The sequence below is a fragment of the Lynx canadensis genome, chromosome A2, assembly GCF_007474595.2.
Source record: "Lynx canadensis isolate LIC74 chromosome A2, mLynCan4.pri.v2, whole genome shotgun sequence".
NCBI classification, from domain to species: Eukaryota; Metazoa; Chordata; class Mammalia; order Carnivora; family Felidae; genus Lynx; species Lynx canadensis.
Window position 1 is genome coordinate 22055208 of NC_044304.2, and position 27859 is coordinate 22083066.

At 50.0% G+C, this 27859-nt stretch overlaps 1 protein-coding gene across 3 annotated transcripts in view; it reads left to right on the forward strand.

The window, feature by feature from the left end:
- CACNA1D (calcium voltage-gated channel subunit alpha1 D) overlaps window positions 1-27859 on the forward strand; it is a 303468-nt gene that overhangs the window by 263390 nt on the left and 12219 nt on the right. For all 3 annotated transcript variants that reach the window (XM_030307020.2, XM_030307023.1, XM_030307022.1), the window contains 9 exons: window positions 104-232; window positions 2470-2535; window positions 4246-4337; window positions 5474-5633; window positions 6441-6568; window positions 6707-6803; window positions 9178-9280; window positions 10614-10715; window positions 15655-15785. In XM_030307020.2, coding sequence (XP_030162880.2) covers window positions 104-232; window positions 2470-2535; window positions 4246-4337; window positions 5474-5633; window positions 6441-6568; window positions 6707-6803; window positions 9178-9280; window positions 10614-10715; window positions 15655-15785 — 1008 coding nt within the window. The remainder of the gene's footprint in view (window positions 1-103; window positions 233-2469; window positions 2536-4245; window positions 4338-5473; window positions 5634-6440; window positions 6569-6706; window positions 6804-9177; window positions 9281-10613; window positions 10716-15654; window positions 15786-27859) is intronic.

The window sequence follows — 27859 nt, forward strand, 5'->3', positions numbered from 1 at the left end:
ACTCTTACCTCTGTCACCTTTGTTTGCCTCTGTTGCTGTTTTTCTGAAAGTGTTGCATGTTCTACTTTGCATTGGGTTTGACCTCTCCATGATAACCCTTCAGAACTCTGAAGAGAGCAATAGAATCTCCATCACCTTTTTCCGTCTTTTCCGAGTGATGCGGTTGGTGAAGCTTCTCAGCAGGGGGGAAGGCATCCGGACACTGCTGTGGACTTTTATAAAGTCCTTTCAGGTAAGAGCCCCACAAGGGGCTTATCTGTTGCTCCTGAAGACCACATGTGAACCAGTGAGCATCCTCTGTCATGGAGGACCGGGACTCCCTTCGGCATGGCCACTGGGATCCCCTGAGTCGATAGAGGGAGTGGAATGCGGAAGGCACCTGACCCAGCCGGACTCAGTGAATCAAACAGGATCATTTGCTAAGAGGAAACCAAAGGCAGTAAGGACCCACAGCTGAGGACAGGTGTAACCTTTCTAAGACTAGCAGAGATGGGGAGCCTCGAAGCCCCTCAGTCCTCCCTGGGATACCCAGTGGTGAATGGTGACATCTGAGAGAGGGCAGGTCCCAGGTGACCCCTGCAAACCTAACAGCCTCCTGCCAGGACAGCTTCTTGGGCTGCCATGGTCCTATCTGTTGGCCGGTCTACACATGAATCAGAGACCCCTTCACCCAGGCCGGCACACCATCACGGAGCAATGTGTTACCCAGTGCCTGGAAGGATCAGAGCGTTGAGGACATTTGGGCATAAGCCAAGCCTCCCTTGTCATCTGTGACTCTCCAGGCTGGTGCAGGCTGGTTCTAGTCTATTCCTCAACCAGGACCCGGCTTCTCCGGTACTGTCTAGTACTCCATCCCAGACGTTCTAGTTTTCTAGATGGAATTAACTGAGGACAGGGTACAGATTCTCATCAAAAAGATTCACCTATGTAGGGGATTTGTAGCTATGTGCAAATCATGAATCTTTCTTTGTTTGACTATCTTTAATTTGAAAGTAATAAACATTCACATTGAGAAGTAACACCGGTTAACATCCCACATAGCATTTTTCTGCAGTGGGTGGGATTTTAACACATAAAGGGAAGGGATGGCATCTGGGGAAGGGGGTAGACCTAAAAACTTAAAGAAGGAAAATTCCAAATCCTGGCAGGGGAAATGAGGTTGTAGGAAGAACCAGGCACGAAGCTCTGAGAGAGAGCAAGTGGGGCCTCACGGGAGCCTTGGTCTCGGTAAGAGACAAAATCCCAGATGTTTGTTATTAATATAAAGTACCAAAGTCTGAGAACGAACTGCTGTAAAAAATGGAATAGTTTTACATAATCGTGTCATCCTCGCTTTTCAAGAAATTATTAAAGTTTTCCTTTTTAAAGATTTGGTCGCTGTAGATAAATTCATTTCACAGGGTGGTAGTTCACAAAAACTGAGAAACGGTGCCAAAGGAATTCTGAAAGACTCCGTCATCTAGGAAGAAAATGCGTGTAGGTGTGGTGAGGAAAGCCTGGAACTAACTCTGCGGGGCTCTGATCAGCAGTTGGCAGTCACAGATCCAGAGCTGGCACAGGTCAGGGAGCTTATAGCCGCTGGCTTTCTGGTGGCCTTTTTTGAGTAAAAGGGAAAGCGGATGCTTTAAGCATGTGCGCTTGCCATTGAGTTCAACAACCCGGCCTCTGCCTGGAGGCGTGCCACGTGCACAGACATCTCCTGTCACACAACATGATGTAGAAAAGCAGGTGAAGATTATGGATTGAAGGACCCGACACGTATATGTGTATTTAATGTTCAGTCCTAAGGAGAACCCAGGTTTGGCCACCACCCGGCTAGCTCCTTTTCTTCCCTGACCCAACCCCCAACTCTGGTTCCTTCAGGAAGTGTTCATTTTAAGAAAGCTATCTTGCTTTCTATAGCAGCATCTGGAAAGGGGTTCTTCTCCTCTGCCCCAGCAGTGTCATTCCTAAGACCTCCCCTTAAAGAAATACTTCAGCAGACACGGGAGATTTTGCATAAAGATGTTCCTCTGCAACGTGATCTACAGTAGCCCCTCGCCCCCACCCCAAACATGCCCACAAAAGAAAGTGGAAGCAATCCAAACATCCAGTGTTCTGGAATGGTTTGATCACTTATGGTAATTTCACAAAGGAATCTAATGACGGATGTAAACGTTGCTGTGAGGGTGATGTGTCTGCATTGACACTGTTTCGGATCAGGGCACACTGTTAATGATGGTGGAAAGCACTTCTGCCTATAGCTTCATAACACTAGGCGTACAGATGGATGGTGCCCTCAGGACTGAAATCATTGTGCCGGGCTGTGGTTTAAAAAGTCCTTGTTCACTGTTGGCGTCCTTTCAACACAACCTGGAAGAGAGAAGCGTGTGACCCTGTGTTGGGTCTTCATTCTGCACCTGAGCAGTCACGGGGGGTGGAGGGGGACACAAGAAGCTGGTACTGAGCCAAAGGCTTCCTCTCTTCCAGGCACTGCCCTATGTCGCCCTCCTCATAGCCATGCTATTCTTCATCTACGCGGTTATTGGCATGCAGGTAAGCACCAGCCACTTTCCCCCAGCTTCCCCTTCTCTGGGTAGCCCCAGATCTGTGGCAAGATTGCCTTGGCCAGGCAGAATGGAAAGACAGGGTTGTGATTTTCCAGCCAAACGCCTTGGCTACTGAAGACATATGGAGATGAGAAGGACGTGGCTCTGTAGGAGAGCACTCCACAGGAAAGCACCTGTGCCAGGGAGAGCCAGGCTCAGGAGCCAGCAGAAGTAGGGATATGCCAAGGAAGGCTGGGTTTAGTGGTACTCCTCACCCCCCAATCTGAGTCCTGGGAGACTCAACTGATTGAGAAAACCCACAGTTGGTTTAGCAACAGGAAATGCGGCACTTAAAAAAAGCTGTAGTTGTTCTAGTTTCTGTACTGATGTAACTAAGGAGATATTAGTGGTACAGAAGGCTGTTTATAGTCTGGAAAGTTAGGTTTTATCGCAACCAAGTGAGATTTTTACTTGAGACCAGCGGCTCCCAGATGCTGGGGCTGGGGCTGGGGCTGAACGGGAACCATTAGTTGGCATCGGTAGCACCCCCTTTAAAAAAGAAGCATGAAACCAGGCCTTTCTGTGACCATGACTGAGGTGCCACAGGATTGTTCCCTGCTTCTCCTGGAGTGGAGGAAAGGGATTGGGGCTTCATTCCCTGCTGAGCCCCAGTGGAGTAGGTGCAGCCTCCAGGAGGAGAGGGGGATGGAGCACAGCCTGCTGGACCCCCTGGGGGGTTTCTCTGCCACATTCTCTGCTGGCTTGGATGCTGTCTTTCAGATAAGAGGGATGTGAGTGTCAAAGAGGTGGGGGACTCCAGAGCAGAGAGGTGGCTGTGCTTACTTATCTGAAGACATAGGAACATTGGCAGTTCGCTAGGGATCTTATTGGGAGTTATGAACATAGAGTCGACACAGTTGAGCACCTGCAGCTCAGCATGGGATGCTGTGTGCCCTGAAGGGTCTTCGATGACCTGGTGTCCTCCCACAGAACGAGAGCGGTCTCAGGAAACCGCACACTGCATATTGCACGTTCCGTCACCGGTTCACTTGGGAGGCTTTGCCGGGCATCACACTCTTCTAAACTGGCCTGCTCCTCCAAGTTCCACAGCTGACTTCCCCTGGCCCTTCAAGTAGAGGCCGCCCTCCTTTCTGCAGCTCACCGGCCCCACGCTTGTCTGCAGCCCGATCTTTTGTCTGTGTACACTCATGTTCTTTTCATTTCCTGGAGCTCCGGGGCCGTGTTGCCTCTGCTCCTTCACAGGCCATGCTTCCTCTGCCTGAACACTGAGTCCTCCTCGTCACCTGACCAGCCTCTACTTTTCCTTCAGTTCTGGGCCTAAATGTCACTGCTCCAGAGGCCTCAGATACATTATGTGCTTCCTTGTCCATCTGGATCATCCCAGCTGTCCTCGGGGTGGGGGCTGTCTGTCTGATTTCCTGGTAGTTACTCCCTGATGTGAGGGTGTGCGTGACTTCAGCACCGCGCCACCCGTGGTTAGCACCCTGCCTGGCATGTTTGTTGAGTGAATGAAGTGCCCAAGCACCATGAGAAAGCCCTAGTGGGTGTTGATCAAACTCGTGTTAGTTCTAAATTCACATGTGGAATCTGCTTTTTGGGTAGTTTTTTGCGGGGGAGGGATAATTGTGGGGGTTTTTTGTTTGTTTGTTTGTTTGTTTGACAAAATCTTTATTTCCCTAAAAATTTTTCCACCTAGATGTTTGGGAAGGTTGCTATGAGAGATAACAACCAGATCAACAGGAACAACAATTTCCAGACCTTTCCCCAGGCAGTGCTGCTGCTCTTCAGGTGACTTCATCCCACGAGGCACATCTCTCTCCAGGCTCCAGGCTCCAGTGTGACACGGGACATGTGTTTTGCGGGGCCTTTCCTGGTTGATCATGGTGGCTTTTTGTATTTGTTTTGAATTCTTGAACAGAGACGCTGGCATGTCAGTCACAGAGGAACTTTTCTGGATGGTGAAAATTGCTGTGGTCATTCAGACCATGGCTGGCTTAAGAGTTATCCCTTTGTAAGTTAGTAGGTCTTCTACTGCCACCGGGAAAATGGTAGGTTATATGCTGACACATGGGAGCATGTGTCTAAATACAACCATGACATTTAGCAGGAACAGAGAGACCTTTACACAGCCAGTGGGGAACATACACAATTTCAGATTTTATAGGATTGTTTTTAACCCCAGTGAACTTTGTGAACAAGGTGCTTTGAGGTGAGAGAACTTTCTAGAAGTTATACACATACTTTCTAATGATTCTAGTGATTGAATAGCAAGTCATTTGCCAGTTGGGGTGGTTTCCAGTTCTTTGTTTCCAACAAAATTGAATGGGTATCTACTCAAGTCAGGTGTTAAGTCATTAAAACATAATTAATAATTATTTAAAGATTGGAACATGAGCATTTAAAGAAGAGAAGACACAAAAACAAACATCTGTTTATGCAAAAAAGAATTGATGTGCATGTATCCAATGATTTTTTTACTTTTTAATGTTTATTTTTGAGAAAGAGACAGACAGAGCATGAGCGGGAGAGGGGCAGACACAGAATCCGAAGCAGGCTCCAGGCTCTGAGCTGTCAGCACAGAGCCTGACAGGGGGCTCGAACCCAGGAACCATGAGGTCATGACCTGAGCCAAAATCAGATGCTTAACCAACTGAGCCACCCAGGCACCCTTCAAATGATTGTTTTAAACCAAAGGGAGCTGTAGCAGGGCCTCTGTGGACTCAGAGACATTGCATTTGAAAATAAGTAGGAATTTCAATTTAAGAATTTTCACTAATCTGAAGTGCCCTCTCCCCCAAATTACTTAGATTTTGCTCTACTTAAAACTTTTGTTTTTAAAAAAATTCTTAAAAATTTCGGAAAGGTCTAAGCTTCAAATCCCTTCTTCTTCTGCTAAAGCCCTTTCTCTTGTTAATCTAAACAAGGTGTGCCACAGGGGAAGCCTGGCAGGAGATCATGCTGGCCTGCCTCCCGGGGAAGCTCTGTGACCCCGAGTCGGATTACAGCCCCGGGGAGGAGTACACGTGTGGAAGCAACTTCGCCATTGTTTATTTCATCAGTTTTTACATGCTCTGCGCATTTCTGGTGGGTGATCACGAGAGCTCCCTTTCTCAATTGACAGGTGCTTGTATAGCATTTGGGATTCAGATCATGAATATTGTCCCCATCGAATTGCTGTGGGGTATTTTTTTAAATTTTTTTTTAATGTTATATTTATTTTTGAAAGAGTGAGAGTACGAGTGGGGGAGGGACGGGGGGGATGCGGTGAGGGGAGACACAGAATCTGAAGCAGGCTGCAGGCTCCGAACTGTCAGCTCAAAGCCCAACATGGGACATGAACCCATGGGCCTCGGAGATTACGACCTGAGCCGAAGTCGGCCGTTTAACCAACAGAGCCACCCAGGCACCCCTGCTATGGGCATTGTATGTTGATGAGCACTCTAGGCTTCATTTGGCAGTTGGAGGTTTTGCTTCGCCAGGTGCATAACCATCACCTTGGTTGTAAACAGGGGCTTGAGGCTTACTAACAGGCTTGGGACACTCACCAAGCTTCTTAGGGCTGCTGGTGTCTTTATAAAAAGTTTCAAAGCCACCGCAGGTAGCAGTGACCTAACAGTGCGAGTTATTTGGCGGCAATGAATGTGCTTCAAAAAGGCAGGATAATACAGCCCCCTGCCCTCCCCCTGGGACTATACCAAAGTCATTTTGGAAAGCTGGAAGCCTGCCTTTTTCTTAAACATTTTCCAGAAAGAAAGTTTTTACTGCCTCTCGTAGAAAAATGGGTTCCAGACGTTTCATGACCCTTATAATTAGGAGGCCCTTACTAAGGTCTAACCCTAGCCATTCCACTATGACAGCTGCAGCTTCTTTGCCTCTGATTTGCTTTTTCAGATCATCAACCTGTTTGTAGCTGTCATCATGGACAACTTTGATTATCTGACCCGGGACTGGTCTATTCTGGGGCCTCACCATTTGGATGAATTCAAAAGAATATGGTCAGAATATGACCCTGAGGCAAAGTAAGTTGAAAAGGGTTCCGTGTGATTTGTGTGGGCTGTTTCTGGAACGTTGGCCATGATTTCTGTGGAAGGCAGGATGGGCTGAGAGCTCAGGCCAGCCAACGCTTCCCTGGACCTCCTGCTGTACTTTGTCTCCAGGGGAAGGATCAAGCACCTTGATGTGGTCACTCTGCTCCGCAGAATCCAGCCTCCCCTGGGGTTTGGGAAATTATGCCCACACAGAGTAGCCTGTAAGGTAAGTGTCCTGTCTGCGTGTCTGATGGCCTCTCTGCAGGGACTCCCTGCTTCATTCAACAAACGTTAAGTAACATTCTGCCAGCCTTACATCAGGCGTGCTGGGGCTGCAGAGATAAATAATATGTGGTTCCTGTCCTGAGGAGCTATCACATTTGTAACTCTTAAGACACCCTGTCAGCGACAGGAAGAATAGGAAGGGAGTTAAGTAATTTGTCACCGGGTGGGTGGAGGGGAAGGTGACATTTGTGTCAGGTCCAGAAGGAGAGAAGTGGGAGTTTGTGGGAGCAGGAAGGGCATTGCAGAAAGGGAACACAGAGAGCTCAGATGCAGAGGCAGGGGAACGGTCACCATGTTGGCAAACGGAGAGTCACTGGTGTGCCTAGAACATAAAGAGGAAATGGCAGAGGACTGCAGGCACAAGCCGAGCACAGCTCCAAGGAGCCTCCCATGCCACGCCGAGTCCCGTGAAAGAAGCACGGGTGGACTTTCACGGTGGAAAGTGGCCTCTTGGCGACGGGAGAGTGAACCGAGGCAGGGGACCTCCCTGAGAGCTGCTGGAGTCTCCATGTAAAGTGACAGGAGCCAGAGTGAGGGCAGTGGAGGTGGGGTAGAGGAGGGTACGGCCGACCGAAGCTCTCCTTGGGAAGTAGAATGGAGAAGACTTGGTGCCCTGAACATTTACTCGCTTGAGTGACCATGAACGTGGTGGCGTGCCCCTCTGCTGCCAGAGCACCTGTCCCCATGGGCCGTGCATCAGCAGTGGCCTCTCGGGGATAGGTCCAGATCCCCACCCCATCCCTGTAGTTTTCACACCATACCAAGCTGTCTGTGAGCCCCAACTGAGATTTGTTCTCCTTCCTTAGAGCTCACAGGGAACCGCTTTGAGTCAGTGTAGCAGTAGCAACAGAAGAGAATTCTCCTTTCTGAAGGAGATGGAAACTGCGACTCTGCCCCTAGAAATCCAGCCAGTCCACACGACAGCTGGGCCCTCTCCCTGAAGGTCTGAGGTGCTTCTGGGATCGGAGGTTTTACTGCTCCAGGGTTGTGGGGCCAGCTCTAGACAGAACCCACTGTAACAGAGTGGGGTCTACACTGCATCTTAGGCTTTCAAAAAATCTTTGGAGAAAAACTCTTTGTTCCCTGCCCTGAAAGTCCAGAAACCCTCGTTGGCAAGTCCTTGGGATCTTTGCCACTGTCTTTGCTTCTCTGTAGCCTGGACTCCGGATGTAGGTACAGAGAATAAGCCACCGAAGTTGACTTTTTTTTCTTAAATTTTCCAGTACCAGCCTCTTTTCTGCTTTCCAAGAACAAGATGGGTTCCAGCTCATGGCTGTCGTTTTGTGTTTACGTTTCCAGACCTTTTTACATAAAGGATCTAAGTATCCTTGAGGCACAAAGTGGTCCATTTTGCCGATTCAGGAACTTTCTGGGAAAAGCAAATGTACATGCTAGCCATCCTGGCTGCCAGTGCTAGTTTTGGAGACAGACATGGTTGGTCTCAGGGCTAGAAATTTAGGTGGGATGAGTCACGTGAACACAAGATTCCAGGCTGCTATTAGGGAAGAGAAAAAGTGTTACAAATCTCTTAGGATGGCTTGCCAGCCAAAAATAAGAAGTTTGGAACTATTAACAATTACAAGTAGCACTTAACTCAGCTCTGACCACGTGCCAGGCGTCCCCCGAAATCTTAGCGTCCATGATCTCCCTTAATCCCAGCTAGGCGTGCCACCTGCATTTGCAGGGGAGGTAACTGGGGCCCAGAGAGGGTGTCACTCACTCAATTCCCCTCCCCAGCTCTCAGGGCTGGTGTTCGAGGGACCAGGAGCGGGAAGAGGAGCAGGAGGTGGGGGTCCTGCCCTGGAAGACCAGACAGCCACCGCGCGGACTCACAGGAAGCACTACATGACAGCCCCACGGGGCAGGGTTCCCTGAAGGACACTCCCTGTGCTAGGAACAGTGAGGACCCAAGTCCCAAGCCCTGTGCCTGGCTGGTTGTACCTGGTGTATTATTTCACCCCTCATGACAGCCTTAAGGACGTGCCCTGAAGGGAGGCCCGACCCCAGGACGCAGGGATGGCCGCTTAGCAGAAGGGGAGAGAAGAAGACTTGAACAGTGAGGTGATTAAACAGTGGGGCTTAAAAACAAGCAAAGCACACCATTTAGTGCCAGCATTTGTGTTTCATGATAAAGCTTTGATCTGTGTCAGCTCCAGGGTCCCCACAGATGGTGGGTACTCCCCCAGCGAGTTGTTGAATTGAACTGCGTGTCGACTGGAAAGAAGGTGAGGGATAAACTGAGAATAAACACCGTCAAGGGACGTGGTCATCCTCCATCATTTGCCTTCTGTTGAGAAAATTCTTTCTGTTTACAGAGACTAGTTGCCATGAACATGCCTCTCAACAGTGATGGGACAGTCATGTTTAATGCAACTCTGTTTGCTTTGGTTCGGACGGCTCTTAAAATCAAGACGGAAGGTGAGCATCTCCGGGACGGGACAGGTGGTACATGAGGGAGGGACGCCATACCCCACATTGGGTTCTCCCATCTAGGCCTTTCCTTGTCCTGTCTGGGCCTTCCCCTGGGGAAGGGGTGGTGAGCGCTGAGCCAGCTGGCTGTCCCTGCCTTCCCCATCCCTTCCCGCCTGCCTTTATGCTTCACTTTGTCCCCGAGAGTTTTGAGGTGACCCCTGCCTCTGCCCCTGCTTGCTACAGAGCAGAAGAAACGGGAGGTTAGGGCAGAGACAGGACCGTCACAAATACATTCACTCCAGCCGTCCCTTCCTACTGTGTGATCTTCAGAGAGGGACTCCACCGTGCTGAGCTGTAGCTCCTTTCTCTATTGAAAAGAAATACACCTCCATCAGAAGTCCTGAGGATGAGATGAGAGGAGGCCTGCGGGAGCCCCTCCACGGGGCGGGCACATAGCTGGCACCTGGGGACTGTTCAAAGGAGCCTCTCCCTAGCTGAGACCAAACCAGAGTGGTCTTCATGGCCACACCCAGCCCTGGAGCATGGCCATTGGGGTCGGCTCGGTGATGACTCCAGAGATGGGACAGAAAGCAGGTTGAGGAGTGACCAGGAGGTGGGAGGCTGGAGGCTGTGAAGGACCCAGTTGTTGACACCCTGGACCAGAAGGAAGAGTGGCCAGCAAGGCACGCCTACAGTCTGCAGACGGCTGTTTTCTGGCAGCCCCAGAGTGCTAGGCGAACCTCTCCACAAAGCCAGTCTCTCCAAGCTCCCAGGTACCCCTTGCAGGGTGCACACCCATAGCTGGCCCCAGCCAGTGTCTCTGAGCGATGCGGAAGGCAGGGTGGTCTTAGGTACTGACAGGTTAGTGGAGGAGACAGGCATCAGCCCATATAATGAAAGACCAGGATTCTGTGGTGCTGACGAGTACATGCAGTAGGGATTGCAGGAGTCTCATTTGGGGGAAATTTAGTCTGATCTTTAAGGATGGAGGCAGGGTTTAGAACAGGCAGCTGAGAAGGAGAAGGCATTGTAGCTGGAGGCGGTGGGAAGGAAGGGGTGGGTCTTGGCTGTGGGAGGGTAGGACAGATCAGACTGCATAGACCTTGAATTCCGAAATAAAACGTGGTTGTTCCCACTGTGGAGTGCCTGCCCGGTGCAAGGCTTGCCCACCATTTGCCTGTGACCCCCACTTGGAGAGCCCTGGGGAGAGGAGAGCCCCGCCCCATCCGAGGGCTGTGCCCCAGGCCAGGCTGGGAGGGAGGCAGCCTCGGTGGGATCAGACAGGAGAGCTGGCTAAGAGACACAAGGCTTGTTTTCCCCTCTTGCTTTCTGGATTCAGGGAACCTGGAACAAGCTAATGAAGAGCTCCGAGCTGTGATAAAGAAAATCTGGAAGAAAACCAGCATGAAACTGCTTGACCAAGTTGTCCCTCCAGCTGGTGGTCAGTGCAATCTCTTTCCTAAGTAGTTCTTGGCCAACGCATTGGTTTTAATGAAAGTATCTCCAGCAAGCCCACAGGGGTGTTTGCAGAATGCTTTATGTATCCGCTAGAGCATTCAGGCCCACAGCTAAAGAAGGCTCTTTGGCCTTTTGGTGTCATGATTTGGGGTAACAGGAGGACCATTCCAGAAAAGGAGAGGCTTCAGTGGGAAGGAAACCCAAGACTCAGATGGCTGGAGCAGGGGTTTTCTCGTTGGTGGAGGGATTACCGTTGGGGAATGAGATTACAGTTGCAAAACGGAAAGCTTATATTTTCTCAACCAAAATGAAATATTTAAAACTAGTTTCCACTTATCTTTCAACATACTGTTGAAAAGGTTTCAGAAGAAATAGATAGCTTTCAGAAAATGATATTTTTGAAATGTTCTTCTCCAGACTGAATTTACCATCGTAATTACCCAGAATGTCCCTTCAACTGGAGTTTAGAGACAGAACTAACAGGCATGCTTATTTCCTTTTGTTATTTGTCATAAAATAACTGACTAAACTTTTTCAGATGTATATATATATATGATACACATATATATAATATATATGCTGTTTTTCCATTTTTTGTTTAAGTACACCGGACTTAGACGTGGAGGTGGTTGTTTTGTGACTATTTTATTTTCAGTTTTAAAGGTGCAGCATCCGTGGGCTTAGTGCCACCACGCCCACATTCTAGCCGTCCCCAGCCCTGGGCCCATTGTGAGCACCATTGTGCTTTACGACCAACTGAACTTTTCTAGCGTCACCTCTCCTGCAGCTTTCCAGGTTGGTCCTGGCTCAGGCCTAGAAGCCGACCCAGGACCCTGGGCCAGGACATGGCCAAGGCCTCTCTCTCTGACGTGACAATTCTGGCTCTTGGGTGGCAGAGAGAGAGAGACAGCAGCATGGTGGCCCGCTCTGGCCCTCTGCATGAAGCGAGAGCAGTGTGAGCTTTTGCCACCGGACGGAGTCCCCCGTAGCTGGTGGAGCCACCTGCTCAGAGCAGGGGATGATGGCCCCAAAGAAATGAGAAAGGCAAAAAAACCAACAAGAAAAACCCCCCAAACACCAAAGAACAACAACAACAACAACAACCCCCCACACTCCCACGTAGAGAACGCTGGCTCCCCACAGGAGAACGGATACTGCACATTTAAAACGACTCTTTGGTTTTCGTTCTTTTCCTCGCAGCTGCTGCACCCAGTGCTCGCATGGCTTAGACAAATTGCTTTCTTAAAATTGTTGTAACGATGTGCTTGAGCTTTTTCTGCAGCCTCCATTCCTTTCAAGTCTCAGTCTTTCAGAATATTCTGAAGCAATTCTGTTTTAGGGTGGTGGCATGGAATCAGGGTTATCTCTTGGCAGCCGTATTCCCCTACGATGTTTCTGAAACACAGATGCATGCTTCAGAATAGCGGCTGCGCCCCTCCGAGTAAACCCTCCTCCCAGGGCCGGCAGGCCCTCCCCGCCTCACCTCACCTCTGTTCACACGCCGCCTTCTTCACAAACCAGTCTCACCCCGACATCTTGGCGAGCGTGTTCACATCACTGTGAAGCTTTATTTCTCTTAATTATACCAGAAAGAGAAGGTCTAGAGTTTGGCTCACCCTGTAAGCGCCCTTCCTCCGAAAAACAGTTCAACTTTTAGCCCTGCTAGACTTCCAACAGAGGCTAAATATCCCTCTGCTTTCTTGGCTCAATAACTGGGCCTGGCCTTTTCTCTCTATTTCTTAGAAAAGATCGGGGTTCAGGATGACAGGTGTTACCCTCTTCCAGAATGGCAGCAGGGGGCTTGGTGGAACCCAAGAAGAAGGCAGTGGGGCCTTGGCAGGAGGGAGAATGCCGTGGGAGCTCCCATCATTGATATGCTCCTGGGGTGGTGCTCACCCAGGCCCAATCTCAGATAAGTGCTACTGCGCTGAAGAGGTTCACGAGGCAGTGCCTCTCAGGCATCGGGGGACAAACTCTGAATGAAGTCAGGGCAGGGTTTAGTGCCTGCGTTCGCCACTTGGCTCTTTGTTTTTTCTTTTCTCTTCCAGTAGACCAGGGGTTCCCAGACTCGCCCACATCATGGCACCCTTGGAAAATGGGAATATTGGGCCAGCCCTCTGGGCCAGCAGACGGGTAGATCCCCAGGGCCAAGGGGCTCAGGCTGTAACCCGGTCAGAGCAGCAGACCCCGCCAGGCTGGCTGCTCCCGGCGCCTGGGACCGGCCCATGTGAGGTGCTCAGGGAGCCCCTTACAGGACTGGTGACAGCAGGGCTTTGTAGCCCAGGGGGTGTGAGGTGGCCCCCAGGCCATCACAAGCTTGAGAAGGAGGTGACATCCAGGGGCCAGCCTCGGAGGAACAGTGCAGGGGCCTGTGGCTGCAGGCACAGGCCATCCGTTCTCTCTACCATCTGGGCTAAGTGGTCTCCTTGCCCATCTCTGCATCTTGCTCATGTTCTCTCTCTGCTCCGCTCTTTAGTCTTCTGCCATTTCATGGCTCTTTGCCCTTTCTTTAGAAGTCCCCTCTCCTCCCAGAGGCTGTCCTTGCCTTTGGGCCTCTACTCCTTGACCTGGATCTCCGGCTCCTTTGCCCCGAAGGGTGCAAAAAGCTGACCCCATCTCTTTTTCTCCAGGCCTGAGCCCGGATGGCCTCACTGCATCCGTTCCTTCTGTCCCTTCCTTTTCTAACCTGCTGTAGCTTTGACTTTTTCTGTTCTTGAGAGCTCATCCTCAGCCCAGCCTCAATTAGCTTAGCATCTCAGTGGAGAAGGCCGAGTGGTGGGCCTGCCTGTGCTCTGGAGCGGCCGCTCGGGCAGAACCATGGTCTGCGCTGAGCCCCCTGTTGCCCCTGGTTCTGGGCCGGGAGAGCCAAGACCTTCCCTCAGGAGCCCCCTGGGCCATTTCGGCTCAAGGGAGAAGAGGGTTAGGCCTGTATTTTCGGGAAACGTCCCAGTATGGAATGAGGTGGGCCTTCTGCAGACCCAGTGTATTTTTCCTGGGAGCCCACGGAGAAGACGTGACACCATGGGCTGCAGGGGACAGCTGTAGTACGGCAGGCAGAGTCTTCCTGGGCTCCCGGGGTTGTCTGCTGGCAGCCGTGAGCCGCCCACGGCATGCAGCTCAGTACAGAGACTTCTACTCTGGGGGAGGCAGCCCCAAAGAAGCCCCTCTATGTGGCCAGAGCTGGGCTGTCCCTGAGGGGGTAACGAGGAGGAGAGCTCAGGGTTGGGAGGCCTGCTGCCCTGGGCTCACATCCCAGCTGCACTGGCCAAGACAAGTCCTTCAGCCCCACCCCGCCTGTCGGAGGGACCAACAGGTCCCCCATCTCAGAGCTGTCGTGAAGAGGCCATGAGACCCACGTGGAGTTCCTCTGGGAGCGTGGGTGCCCCAGAGTAACAGCAGCTAGAACCAGTATTCCAGATGCATCCTGGGCAAAATGCGGAGTGGCTTAGGAGCAAAGCAGGGCTGAAGTCCTGAGACCTGGACGGTCTATTCACCTCTTGGCCTCCTTGCCCATGGACAGTACATCATTAGGCCATTTGGACCAGCCTGAGACTGATTTAGGACATGTTTTTACAAGCTACCCAAAGCCTTGGTCACTTTGGTGACCCCCGCACCAGTCCAGGACTTCTTGGCTGAGGTTTGGGAGGAAGGCAGCACACTTCTCAAGGCCGGCCTCCCCAAGGCATCTTCTTACTCAGTAACGCTGAGTGGCTTCTGGCAGGACACTAGTGGTGTCCAGACGGGGACACGTCCCACATGGGCACAAACGAACCCCACCCAGATGCATTAGTGAATACAGAGGGTCCCAGTGGCCCCTAACCTATCATGTTCCACCATCATTGCAGTGGATGCCATTGTCAGCAGGCTGCCAGCTCACTGTCCTCCAGCCCAGGCAGGAGGCCGAGTGCTTCGGGGCTTCATCTCCTGTGGTGTTCACAGCTCCACAAGCCCCTTGCCCCAGATCAACACGCGACTCTTGTGAGGGGAAGGTGGCCTGGGTGCAAGTTCAGCTGTCCTAAAGCCTGAGGGCCGGCAGCCCATCCTCCTCTCGGCCTCTACAAGCGCTGGGGCCCTAAGCTTCTTGCCTAGGAGCCACTGCAGATCTGGGGGCGTGCACCCCAGGGAGAGCGAGGCTGGCCGGCACCCCCGCCCGAGCACACCTGCACCACCGACGTGGTTTACCGTGAGACAGCCAGCGCCTCTATTCTGCCTCATGCATCACCTTCAAAATGCTCAGCAGAGTTCCAGCCCCCAGCGGTATGTGCTGGAGTTGTTTCCCATTAAAGCAGAAATAAGCCAACTCCAAGGTTAGTTGGAGCTGTCGCTCGCTGTGCCGAAAACAAGCAGCTCTGGGTTACAAATGCAGAAATGGCATATGGAGGCTATTGGAACAGAGTCACGGGGGCACGTGAAAATCTGGGTTTGCAGCCACTTTCCTGAACCTTCCTCCTCTTCCAAGCTTGTCTGTCACTTTCTGAGGTCTCTGTCTTTATCTCCAAGCATCGGGATTTGGGTGCTTAATTGCCCTCGGTGTTCATGGTAATTACACATGCAAATCCCTATGCACAGGGGTGAAAATAGGACCCAGGAAGCCTCTTTTTGTTTTGTAATTTTTATTTTAAGTAAATAACCAAGACAGCACTTCATAGTGTTACTAATACGCTGCTCTAATAAACTCATGACAAACATATTGTTTTCTGCAACTTTTGAGTATCAGTTCGTGTGACTGACTCTAATTTTGAGCCTTAACTGCTTTGCAAAACCTTGCTTTTTGCTAGATTTAGTCTCCCGTGTCTAAGCCCAGAGCTCAGTGCCTTGCGCACAGTCCCACCCCACCCCAGCCCCGGCCCCGAGCGAGAGAGTTTAGGCTCCTGGTGCAAATGTGCTGATTCGGGAGAGCTCTGTCTGGTCTCTCCGTTTAGATGATGAGGTAACCGTGGGGAAGTTCTATGCCACTTTCCTGATACAGGACTACTTTAGGAAATTCAAGAAACGGAAAGAACAAGGCCTGGTGGGAAAATACCCTGCGAAGAACACCACCATTGCCCTACAGGTGAATTGTCCTTTTGTTACCTTTTCTTTTCACTAACGATTTTACAAGCTTATTTGAAATACTAGAGAGCTGACTATTCATGGTTGAGCAGTGCCACAAGGATTTTGTTTAAACTGAGATACCGCACACCCCCCAAAATGTGGACTAGTCATTTCTGGGCTCCGAGGTAAGTGCCTCCCTCTCCTTGCTTCTTCTCTGTTGTGCCCGCACCTGCCGTGGCCCTTGTGGCAGGGCCCCCAGGACGGCGGCAGAGGCACAGCCCTGGCGGGCGGGGGGCCGGCGCTCGCCTTGCACCCTGTCTCCTCCAGGCTTCTCCAAAGGCATTAACCTTAGGCAGGCACCCACCTCCCCACCCCTGGCCCTGGGCTCAGGCCCTAGCTGCCCCGGAAACAGCTCTCCATCTGAACGCAAGTGCTTTGTTTTGTTTCTGTTTGTTTCTTACCCCACTGCTTGTTGGTTTTCGGTCCATTTCAGTAACATCCATCACCTCCTGATGTGTGTGTACGTGCATATGTGTGTGCGCGCACGTGTGTTGCGGTGTGTCTGTCTCTCTGCGCTGTGCAAACACTGCTCTGTGCCCAGGCCAGCCTCTGGTCCCTCCCCCTATGCCAGCCCCGGCCTGCCCCAGGCTCCCGGAGTGTAGAACCTCTGGTTCCGGCCAGGGTCCATGCATTTGAGGATGTAGAGTCCTGGGTAATCCCAGAGCTCTGGCATGGGAAGCAGGTATGTGGAGGAAGGGGGTCACCGTGAAGCCTGCAGGAAGAGGGGCGAGGCAGGAAAGCTTGTGAGTGAGTGCTGGCGATGGAGAAAGGCAGGGGAAAGAGGGAATGACAAGGCATGAAGAACCGGCACGAGGGAACTGTTGGCAAGCTGTCAGAAACACCTGTCCAAACTAATCAAAAGCCCCATCATCTCTGCTCCCCGAGTGCTTGAAGTCCATCATGAATAAGATCAAGGATGTTTTTCTCCTGCTAATTTGTTTACTCTAAAATTACCTTTATGTCCCTCTTATCACATGTCTCAGGTTGGGCCGTGTAGTTATTAACAGGGTTCAGTGTGGAACAGTCCTTCTATCAGTCCCTTCCGAGGAGAAGGTCCCAGCGTTGTTTGGTGTCCAGAGTGCCGGTGAGGTGCGGTGAGGGCTGGTCTGTGGCCTCGCTGAGAGAGAGAATGGGAGCATGAAAGGCCGTGAGTGAAGAAATGTGGTGCACATGCAGATGCTGGGTTAGCAGATGACCTTGTGTGACAGTGACCTGAGGATTCATGAGGAAGCCTCTGTTCTGCCCAGACAGCCGCAGAGCTAGGGGAAGCAACTAAAGACAGTTTCTGGTCTTTTGTTTCTCTCATCGCCCGTCCTAAAGGTGGCTCAGTGAATCAGAGGCCTGGTCCAATGGCCCACTGCCATCTCAGGCTGTGGAGTTTGCGAGTAAAACTCTCTCTTCTGGCCCTGCCAGTCCTCAAAAGTGATCACAGTTCACAAGTAGCCTTAGAGAGACGAAGCAAATGGAAAAGACGTGTTTACAGATTTGAACGGGCCTCTGGTCCATCCGTGGGCTCTTGAGAGCAGCGTGGCCAGGTTGGGTGCAAGGAGGAGGTGTGATGAACGAGTTTCTGAAGGAGCTTCCTTGATCAGCCTTGGGCCTGGAGACCTAGACTGGCCGGATTTCAGAGTGTCATGGTTCCCTCCGCCTGTAGGAAACTGCTTGCTATTCTCAGATTCTAGTTGGTGGGGTTGGTAGGACCTGATGACTTCTCTGGAGGGGGAAACATACTCTTTCATGGATGGTTATGCCATAATTTCCAGTAACCGTAATATCCATGTTATGAGATGCTTCTGTTTTCTGGGGAAGGCATGTATGATGGTCACCTGGATACAGAGTTATCCCTTTCCTGAATCCCCAAGACTTTGCAACCAGATGGCTTCAGTTCCTGCTCTAGTGGCTGGATATAGTGTCTTGATGTTTTAAAACCTGAAAAACAACACATGGCTGAGTAATTAATTATCACATTTCATGGATGGGCTTCCCTGAGTCTTTTAAGTTGCAGGTTCAAATGATGCTAAAACTACGTTTGTAAGTCGTGGGTAAAAGACAATTACCTTATGTGTTGTGATAATGTTTTTCTCCCAAACATTTTTCATTTTGTTGTTTGTAGAAAGTGTTTCATTTCCTTGGCGAAATCCAAACGTTTCCTGTTAGATGATAATACCAGCACATCTACACCTGGTTGGAGTTGAGGCTATGACTGTAATTTACGTTGAGTACACAGCCTGGAAAATTAAATTGTGTTCGTGATCTTGACAGATAAATTCTCAAAGTGCTTTGGATTCTGAAGCAAACATGAAAAATAGAAAATTTGTGTCTCCTTGAAGGATAATTCTAATTACATCTTTGGCCTCCTCTGCCCTAGAAGTGGCTTTAAATGTGATTTGTCACTCTACATTTAGTAAGCGCAAGGAGGCTCTTCCTCTCTGTGTGATGAAATATTATGTGATGCCGTGGAGCTAGGGCCACAGGGTCGAATGACAGCGGCACCCACAGTGTCACTAGGTCCAGCACACGGACGTGGGCGTGGTCTGATGAGAAGCGGGATGAGCTGCTTCTCGCTGCGCCCGGGCGTCACACGCTGACGGACGGATTGCTCATGGCAAGTGGAGTGTGAGCGAGGGAGGAGGACGTAGGCATGTGCGTGCTTGTGCTGCGTAGAGTGCAGTCTGTCTGAGCGGGATCACCACTGGTCCACACACTCTGCTCCCCGTGGAATGGTTCTCAAGGGCACACAGTTGCACTGTGGTTTTCAACCCCATGGGCTCCATCTGGTCTCCCTCTGTCCAGACCCGCTGCAGTGTCCCCTTCTACATGAGGGAGAATGGCTTGAGCTCCTGGATCCGTGTGTGGGGAGGAGCTCGGCACCCGGTGTCCTCTGGCCTCTGTGGTCTGAATGAGTGTGCAGTTTCCATCTGTCCATCCATCTTCATTAAAGCCAGCCTTCTCTCCCACCCTCTGTGGGAAGAGAGCGGGTGGGAGAGAAGCTGCATCAGGCTGCCTTTTTGTTTCCCCCCACACACCTCCACCCCCCATGTGCCATATTCACTTGAGTTTGACCCCACATCTGCTGTTCATCCATTATTGCTGCATCCGACTGACCTGCAAGTTTCCGCCAAGAGCAAGTAAACAAAGGAACGCAGCTCTGCAGCCTTGAAAGCGCTCAGTCCCCTCCCCTCAAATAGTAAAGCCCCACCAGACCTTCCAGATGAAGACATCCATGCAAGATACAGACATGAATTAGTCCAGTGTCTCATGGATAAGAAAAAAAAAAAAATCCCAAAGTGGGAAAAGTTTTGTTCATTTCTTTTTCTTTCAACATTCAAGGATTTCCTTTGTGCAAAAGACACTCTGGTGAGATCCAAGGAGACTTATCCCCCAGGCATCCCAGATGGGAGCCTGCCCTTCGTTAATGACAGGGAGACTTAAGCGGGATGGTCTCTTCCTCACCTGGTTGGAAGTTGGGTTGAGGGAGGACACCATTATTCCCAGCTTGTAAAGAACGAAGTCGTTAGGGTTTATGTGAAAGCCCGTGGCCCAGCTGACAGATGGGGATGCAGGTGGTCGAGCGGACGCGGGGGTGGCACACGGGAACCCAGTGACTCCTAGTCCCTGGTGTGCCCTGACGTGGTCACCTTGGGGAGGCTCGGTGCAGAAAGAGAGGGGAACTCACGCCACAGACACTTAACCTGTGCAGTGTCAGACTCCTGTTACCTAGGCACCTTAGTTGAAAACATAGTGAGGTATTTTTCTTTTTTTAAAAGCATGAGTCCATTTAAAGCCATAAAAAAAGGCGCTTTTTTTTTTCTTTTTTAATCTAAGAAGAGAACAGATGCTAACAGATGAGATTTCACTGGCTGATTCGTTTGTTTCAGATGCTTGAACGGATGCTTTAGAATTTTCTGCCTGAGCTACAGCACCAAGCTCGTTAGTCGGAAGGCGTTTGTGGCTAAGGCCTTGAAAGGGAAAAGTCTCAAGTGGGCTTATTTCTACTGAAACAGCATTTCGGGAGAAATGCAGAAAAAAAGCAAACCCAAGGCCCCAGGGAGACCCCTTCCAAGCAAAGCACTCCTCCAGAAGGCAGAAGCGGGGCCGTGGCTCATCCGCAGAGCCATGGCCTCCTGTCGCGGACGCTGCTCACGGTGGCTCTTTTTCATGAAAGGGAACGTGCAAGGCTTAACAGTTTTCCCCTCCAAGCAGAGACTCAGAGAAAGGGAAAGAGAGAGAGAGAGAGAGAGAGAGCAAAGGAGGGGGGCAGCCGCCCCACAGAGAATGAAATGAACACAACTTCCTGATGCTGGCCAGTAAAAAATAACACGATAAAAAGATTAAGCAGACCTGCCTAAGGTGGGCAGCTGACTTTGTTCCAAAGTTCTGCGTCCCTAGTTTGTCCGAACTCCCAAAGACTGGCAGGCCCCTTGGCGCCGAGCTGACAGAGTTCCTTTATGTGCCAGTCCGCCATGACCTACTGACCCTCCGGCCCCCACTCTCTGCAGTGACCCCATCCAGAATGCGTGAGAAGTGGGCAGGCCAGGAAGCTCAGACACACCATTTATACTAACACATACACCCGCATGCCCAAACCAGTCCAGGTAACACCTCAGGTTCCATCTTAACGTGTCCACGGGAAACACCACCACACCCAAACCTCATCCAACATTGTCCGTCTTTAATTCGTGCTCAAAGCCAGTCTGGGGATGCCTCTTTGGAAGCAGTGTGGTCTAGTTTCAAGGACACTGGGAGTCAGGGAACCTGGGTTCTAGTCCCAGCTCCAGCGTTCACTTGCTGCGTGACCTTGGGCAAGACACTTAACCTCTCTGTGCCTCAGTTTCCCCATCTGTAAAATGGGGGTAATAATGTCGACCTACCTCACAGGGCTGTTGTGAGGAATAGCTAAGTGATTGTAAAGCACTTTGAACGTATAATTGCTTATTATTAAGACTACAACAATAATAATATCCTATGCCTGTTTACTACCAGAACTTTAAGAAATTCTTGTTTTTCTTTGATCTCTTTTCTGTTCTGTACTGTAGTTATCCACTGAGAAAGAGAGTTCTCCCCTTTCAAAGATCTCTGGGAAGTGTATACAGATGTACACAGAGATACCTGTACAGGTCGTGTTTTCACATCTTACAAATGGTAGACTTTTGCTGAGAAGTTGCTTCATGAGGGAGTCCCGTGTGAAATTCTCAGCCGATCACAAGCAGTGTTTAAGGAGGTCTGTACATCCAGTGCTGAGCCCAAGACCCCCAGAGGAGCCAACCTGAGTTTTGAAATCAATATTCAAAAGTAACTGTAGTGTGAAAACTAGAAGTTTCTGAAGCACCTGAAGAAAAGAAGGCTTAGAAGCCCCTTTTGCCTGCCCTGGTCAGTGCAGACGAGGCTGTGTGCGTGTGTGCGCGTGCATGAGGGGGCATGGGGAAGGTGGTGGACAGGGCCGGCAGAACGTGGGGAAGCCCAGTTCCTGGCTGCACTCGTGCAGGAGCAGCTCAAGTGGGCAAGTGGTGTCACCGACAGGAAGAACAGTGTCAGTGGAAGGCCTACAGGCCCATCCTGGGCACAGCTGTCAGGGTCCCTCCCAGCCCTGAGGGCTGTTCCAGTGTTGTCTTTTGTACTGTGACCTTTGCCCTTTGGTCACAGTGGCTTATGTTACCAGTGGTCTGGCCTGCCTGCACTTAAGTGGATTCCCTGGCCTCACTCATGGAAACAGGTCCGGCCCCTGATTCTGCTCCCGTTGTGTAGACTGCTGTAAGTCTGGGAGCTCATGGTGGGCTTTATGGATTCTCACAGCAGAGTCTGCAGGGCCAAAGAGCAGGTCTGACTTCACGCAGCGCCCAGGGCAGTGGTGTGGGGTGGGGTTGAAAGCCGGCCAGCACACCGCGGGATGGTTGCACCCCTTGCGAAGATGTTGAAGCCTGTGTGTACATGCCACTTCACAGCGGTGGCCCCCCTGCCAACAGCTAGCCCCTCTCCACATCCCTCTGTGGTCTAGGCGGTAAAAGGCTAATGCCTGCTGTAGCAGGGATTTCTGGGATTGTGCTCTGGTCTGAAGGTCTCCTCTGCACCGATCAGGGAGTGCTTGGGATGTACCGTTTATTAAGAATTTGGTGTATCGTCCCTGAAAAGGAGGCTAGTCAGCCCTGGGAGCACAGGTGTGGGGCTAATTCCCCATCAGATAAATGACCCCCTGTTTCTGATCCACCAGAACGTCAAGCTTATTAAACAATCAAGGGGCCCTGTCTCAGAGGTCCAGTGTGACCAGCCAACTGCTAAATGGAGTCTCCGTAGGGTAAAGTCTCAGCAGGACAGCCCCCAAGCAGTGTGCATGGCAGGCATTTCCACACGCCTCTCTGCAGTCTTTCCAAATAAGGAAAAACTAGAAAGCAGTGAACTTTCTAGATGGGATTAGGGAATGGTTTAAATGAAACAAGAGTCTCTGGCCCCACATGGGCCTGGCTGTGTTGCTCAGTGACGGCACTGACTGTGGCTGCTAGCCAAGGGCAGTTCATGGAAACAGCCAGAAGTCAGGAGGTATACCTCCGACTTCAACTCAAAAGGGAAACAAGGCTTCCCTAAAACTTGGCGTCCAGCCAGACTGCAGACGCCTCTGTCCTTCCTCCTTAAACCTTGCCAGAAGAGTGTAGCTTTGAGTGTAGAAACGTTGCAGGAGACAACTCAAGTTATCTGAGAATCTTCCCCCACTCAGCAAACATGGTACCCAACACCAGAATCCATGGTGCTAAACTCTTAAGCTCCTGGATGGAAGACAGGATACAGGCCAGTATCCATCACAACCTGCGAGACTGGGCACCAGGCTGGCTGTTCATAAATAGATTACACTATGGCGGGACCCAACTATAAATTCGTAGGATTATTGGGTACTGCCTTCTATTCTCTTTCTGAAAGGCAGGAGTTCTTTTCCCTCTGACAATAATAGTAATTATTTTCGAAAGAGTTTGAGAAGATAGAATTACTGAACAGAAGTTACAGCAGGTGATACTATGTAGTAGCAAAAGGTCTTAATTATCATGGTGTGCTATTGAATAATACCAATCTGACACCCTTCATTAGCCCTCGTATGTCATGATTCAATTTTTCATGGGAAGGAGCTTACTGTCAACTACTAACAGTTCCTAGGTTGGGAACTGTGCAAATTCGTTCTCTGTGGCATACCTCACATCTAAGAGAGGTGACTATTTGGGGTAACGGAAGGGTACGTCATTCTAAGGCCATGGTGAAGGCAATCCCCATTAAGAAGTGCCAAAGGCTAGCTCAAGAGAAGCCATGGTAAGGACATTTCTTCCAAAAGCAGAGAAAGGTCAGCAGAACCACAGGAATCGTAGGTGAGGTGAGGGGCCAGGGCCTGGAAGAAAGGTTTGTGTTGCCTGTCTGGGGATGAGCTGTCAGCCGTTCTCAAACTTCCGGGTCTCTTTTATATTCTTAAAAATTATTGAGGGCCCTTGTATATCAGTACTTACATTAAAAAATAAAACAGAAAATTTCAAAATACAGAATATACATGCACAAAGGTACCAGAAAGGTGACATCCTTACATGTCGTATAGCCTTCGAATAACCCCATTGTGCTCTGAGGGAATGCGTGTATAAGGCAAAGAACGTCCTGGTAGTGTGGACATTACAGTCACCTCGTCAGTCCCTGGAGATGTCCCCAGGCCACACTTTGAGAACTGCTGCTCTAGGGAAATGATCCCACATACTCCTCCCCGCAAAGGGAAAGGGTACTAGAGCCTTTTTAGGATCTCCCTATTGAGAGAGCCTCCTGCATATTGCACTGCCCCTACCTTGAACTTTTTTGTCCCTCCCAGGTGCCACCCTAGGCCCAACCCACTGACTAGACATAAAGCTACCTGTGAGCCCTGTGTCCAGCTAAGTTCAGAAGGAGCGTCGTAGGTCATACCCCCGTGCCTGTGTTGATCTGGAGGAATGGGGGTCTGTGTGATAGACAGTGTTTTCAAAGATCGGTACTCCTCGGAGCGGCACAGCTGAGACCAGGACGTGTGCTAAGTACAGGGTCAGTTTTCTTGACACCTTATGATCACTGGTCCACTTCCCTGTTGACCTTAGTGATACAAGAGTTCTGCCAAGTTAGATGGAAGAAGGTTAACCTTGACTGAGATCATGTGTGGGGTCACAGGGCTAAGTGAGCACACAACTGAGACTCCATCCCAGCCCTTGCTCCTGGAGACTCAATGGCTTTGTCTTGGTGGTGGTCGGGGTGGGGCAGGCCTGGGGACCAGAGTCCCAGCTGAGCCTTCGTCAGTCAGGCAGGCCACTCAACCAAATGGGGATAATCCTGGCTTCCCGGGATATAGTGGGATAAAGTATGTGAGATCATTATGGCAGGTACAAAGATGCTAACAGAATAGAAATCATGATTTGAGGCTTCTGCTGAACTTTAAGTAATACTCCGTTATCAAGAAACTGGCAGGAATTGCTCTGAGTCTGGTGTCAGACTACAACCAAGAATCAAGGTTGCTCAGATAGGTCTGTCAGATCGCTTGCAGGGAGACGTCATAGATCTCTTTAGATAATTTTTTTTTAAAAAAAGATTCCTTTATCTTTCAAAGTGGTGGTAACAAACTTGACGTGTACTGCTGAGTGCGATGCCAGGAGTCACTTAGGCAGTGACATTACAGTTGACCTTTCAGCCAGGATCAGAATCCCTGTGGGTGGCCCATGGAGTGCCGTGCTCTTGATTCTAGCCCTTTACATCTGACTCAAGGACAGTGCATAATGGACGCAAAGGCCCCACTGTCACATTTTCCCTGGAGGAAAAGGATGACAAAAGAAAGGGTGTGCCCGTGTGTGCTATGTGTGCCTGTGTGTTTGCGGGGGCAGTGGAGGACAGCTTGTAGATGAGCTGGTTTATTCTATAAGAATTCAGTCTCCAGTTCTTTCTTCTGATGGAGCTAGTCTGAAACAATGCCCTCTGATGCGACAGGGGCTGAATCCTGCTAAAGGGTTAATCAGAACTTGCCTTTAATGAGACGGGTGTGTAGGGCCGGCCCTGGCCAAGCGAAGCCTGTGATGGAGAACAGGCTATAGCAGACAGGGGGGGTCTTTGGCTGGAGTCTGAAAGCCTGGCACTGGCGTCCGAAGATGAATGGCCCGGCCCGGTCCCGACTGGAGACGCACATCTCTTATCTCCACTGTTACAGTGTATGTTCGGGGGAGTGTTCTGGCATCTGTCTCTGCTTTCTCTGGTGCTGAGAGCCGGCGGCTCCTGGTGTGTCTGACAGAGCTAGCTTAGGAAGGCAGCCAGCACGGCATCTCATGCACCCAGGTAGGGAGAACTCACCCTAACAGTGGGTGAGAGAAAGGAAGGTAAATGAATATTCATATCTGATGTTAAAATACCATAGTTTTATGCTATTGCTTCAGAAATATTTAGAGAGATTTTATAGTTTGTTTTTGTTTGTTTGTTTGTTTGGGTGACCTAATCATTCTATAGAGTAAATATCTATAAAATTCCAATTAAATGGTGTCTAAAATTTAAAGCAGCAGTCTACGGGCAAAGCGCCAACGTTTCTTTTTTTAAAAGATATTTATGATACCATCTAGCATTTAAAAATCAACCAGAAACTAGGCTTGATTCTGTTTAATATTTTATATGATTGGACATCTTAAATCAAAAATGTTTCTATTTTATAGCAATTCTGTGTTTATTCAAAACCATAATTCTACTGTGATGTTAATGGAATGACTATACAGCTTTCATTGTGTTGGTTTAAGTGCTAAATGACCACGTTTCAAATTAAAGTAGTATTTTGCTGATTGAGGTAGACACCGATATGAAAAATGAAAGAACAGATCATTTTACTGGTTGTAAAGTGTTTATTTAAAAAAAAAATGTTTTGTTTTTTTTTTTTTAGTGGTATGAAAAAAAGTAATTTTTTCAAGAGTTTAAGATAGTTTTCTGGGATTGGAATTTGTGCCTATGGAAACTTTGGAGCAGCCTAAGCTACCTGTTAGCTTGATATGTGTGCTAGAAAAATTTCATTACCATGTTTTGTGATATGTAATAAATTCAGGGTGCTGTGCTTAAGCTTCATTTCAGTTCAAGTTTGGGAACATCTGTTTCCTTCATTCCCAGACCTAGCAGACACCCCACCTCCCATAGCCCCCCGCCCCGTCCTTCCCCAGATCCCGTGTGAAAGAGTCAAGTCAGGCCCTGACTCGCAGAAGATGTGTTTCTTCCTGCGTGGAGCAAGCAAAACATAACCATGATCTCTAAACCTCTGCTTTTGTGTCGAGGAAGGGTGATGCTTTCTATCCTCCTTTGATGTCTCTTTAATAAATATGTTGTCATTATTTGTCCTTGGAAGTGGCCTCTTGAGCCGCCTCTCAGTTTTCTCCATGATTTATGTTGCAAACAAATTCTCTGTCCTGTGTCTGTTCACCACTCTCCTGATCTTGTGTACCATTGAAGACATGCTGGAGACCGTTTTTGTTTTTATGATGCAATTATGTTATATGTGTATTTCAGTGAAATGTCAACCCGTCAACAGAGGATGATGTTAAAAATTATCCAAATAAATAGTTTTCTATTTCTTTTAATCAGACCCAGTCCAATCAGTTGAATGACAGTGAATAGGATTATCTGTTGTTTCTCAACCTCAGCAGTGTTCCTAGCCCGTGGTGCCTCGTGACATGCGTTCATATACATAATTTACCTGGGGCTACTGACGTAGTGCTTTGTCACCTATGTTTATTTTGTGGACAAGGCAGTGGGTGTCTCAAACCTGGTCTTTGACTTGGGAGCCTCAGATCTGTGATCGCCCTTTCCTCTCAGTGATTGAAAACCAGACGACGAAACCCTGACTTAGCTCACCTTCCCTTGATGACCGTGCTCTGGAAGACACTGAACGATTGAGCCGCAGGCTGTTCGATAGTGCTAGGCTTGACCTTCCTGCACATGCCTGCAGCTCCGTGTGAAAGAGCTTTCCCCCACTTGACATTAGAGTTGCCTTCTTGATGTTTCCAAGAGAATGGCAAGTGGGTCTACCTCCAAGCCAGATGATTCCCCTGGCTCAGATGTGCTGGACCTGGGGATCTGAGAGAGGGAAAGCGTGTGTGTGTGCATATATGTGAGTGTGTTCATGTCTGCGTATGTGCGTGCATCTCATGCCTGTGGTCGAAGGGACAGGAGAGTGAGAGGCAGCCTCACTGACCATGCCGCAGACTGTTCCAGGTTTGGCCCCACGACATGTGTGTCTTTCCCCTACAAGACCACAGCATTCCTAGCCAAGAACCTGAGAGCTCTGAACCTGGCAGCTCTTTCATGCCCACAATTCACGAAATGGAAAGACCCCCTCCTCCTCTATCCAAGGAATGGATCAAACCAGACCTAGCCTGGTATACCGTTTTGAACAGCATCAACTCACGTGGATGAGGCTGTTTTCACAGGAGCCTCTTAGGAAGTTCCTATAGGACTTTACATCCTAAATTACTGTCACCACCGGCATCTGGAGAAGACCAGTTCTGAGCGTTCCCACACCAAGGCGGTCAGCCCTGTGGGATCTGGCCAGAGGTGGCCACCACCCCCTCCACCCCCTCCCCTCCCCACTCACACTGCTGGGGCTCATGAAGGAAGGGCCGGGAGGTAGGCCCCTCCCTCCGATGACCTACCTCTAGGCCCAGGGCTCCCCTGCTGACCCCCCTGATGTGGAGTTTTAACTACAGATGCGGCCCCATACAGCTGGGGTTCGTGCTCCAGTGTGGCTGCTGAGTTGCAGAAGGACTGCCAGCAAATGAGGGGGTCCTGCCCAGATATAGGACAGGTGGGCTTAGGCCTGCTGGCAGGCAGGAAGTAAGTCTTTCTTTGAAAAGGGATAAAGTAGCTGTACTGTCCCTATTAGTCTTTAAAGTCAGCATACAATTTTTCTTCAAATTGATGGTCAAAATATAATTTTCTCAGAGCCAGCAACTCCACTTTCTCCATGTATAGCGTAAGCACCTGTAATGTTCTCCTAACAAAGTGGAGAACAACAGAAGGGCTCCTCCCAGGGCC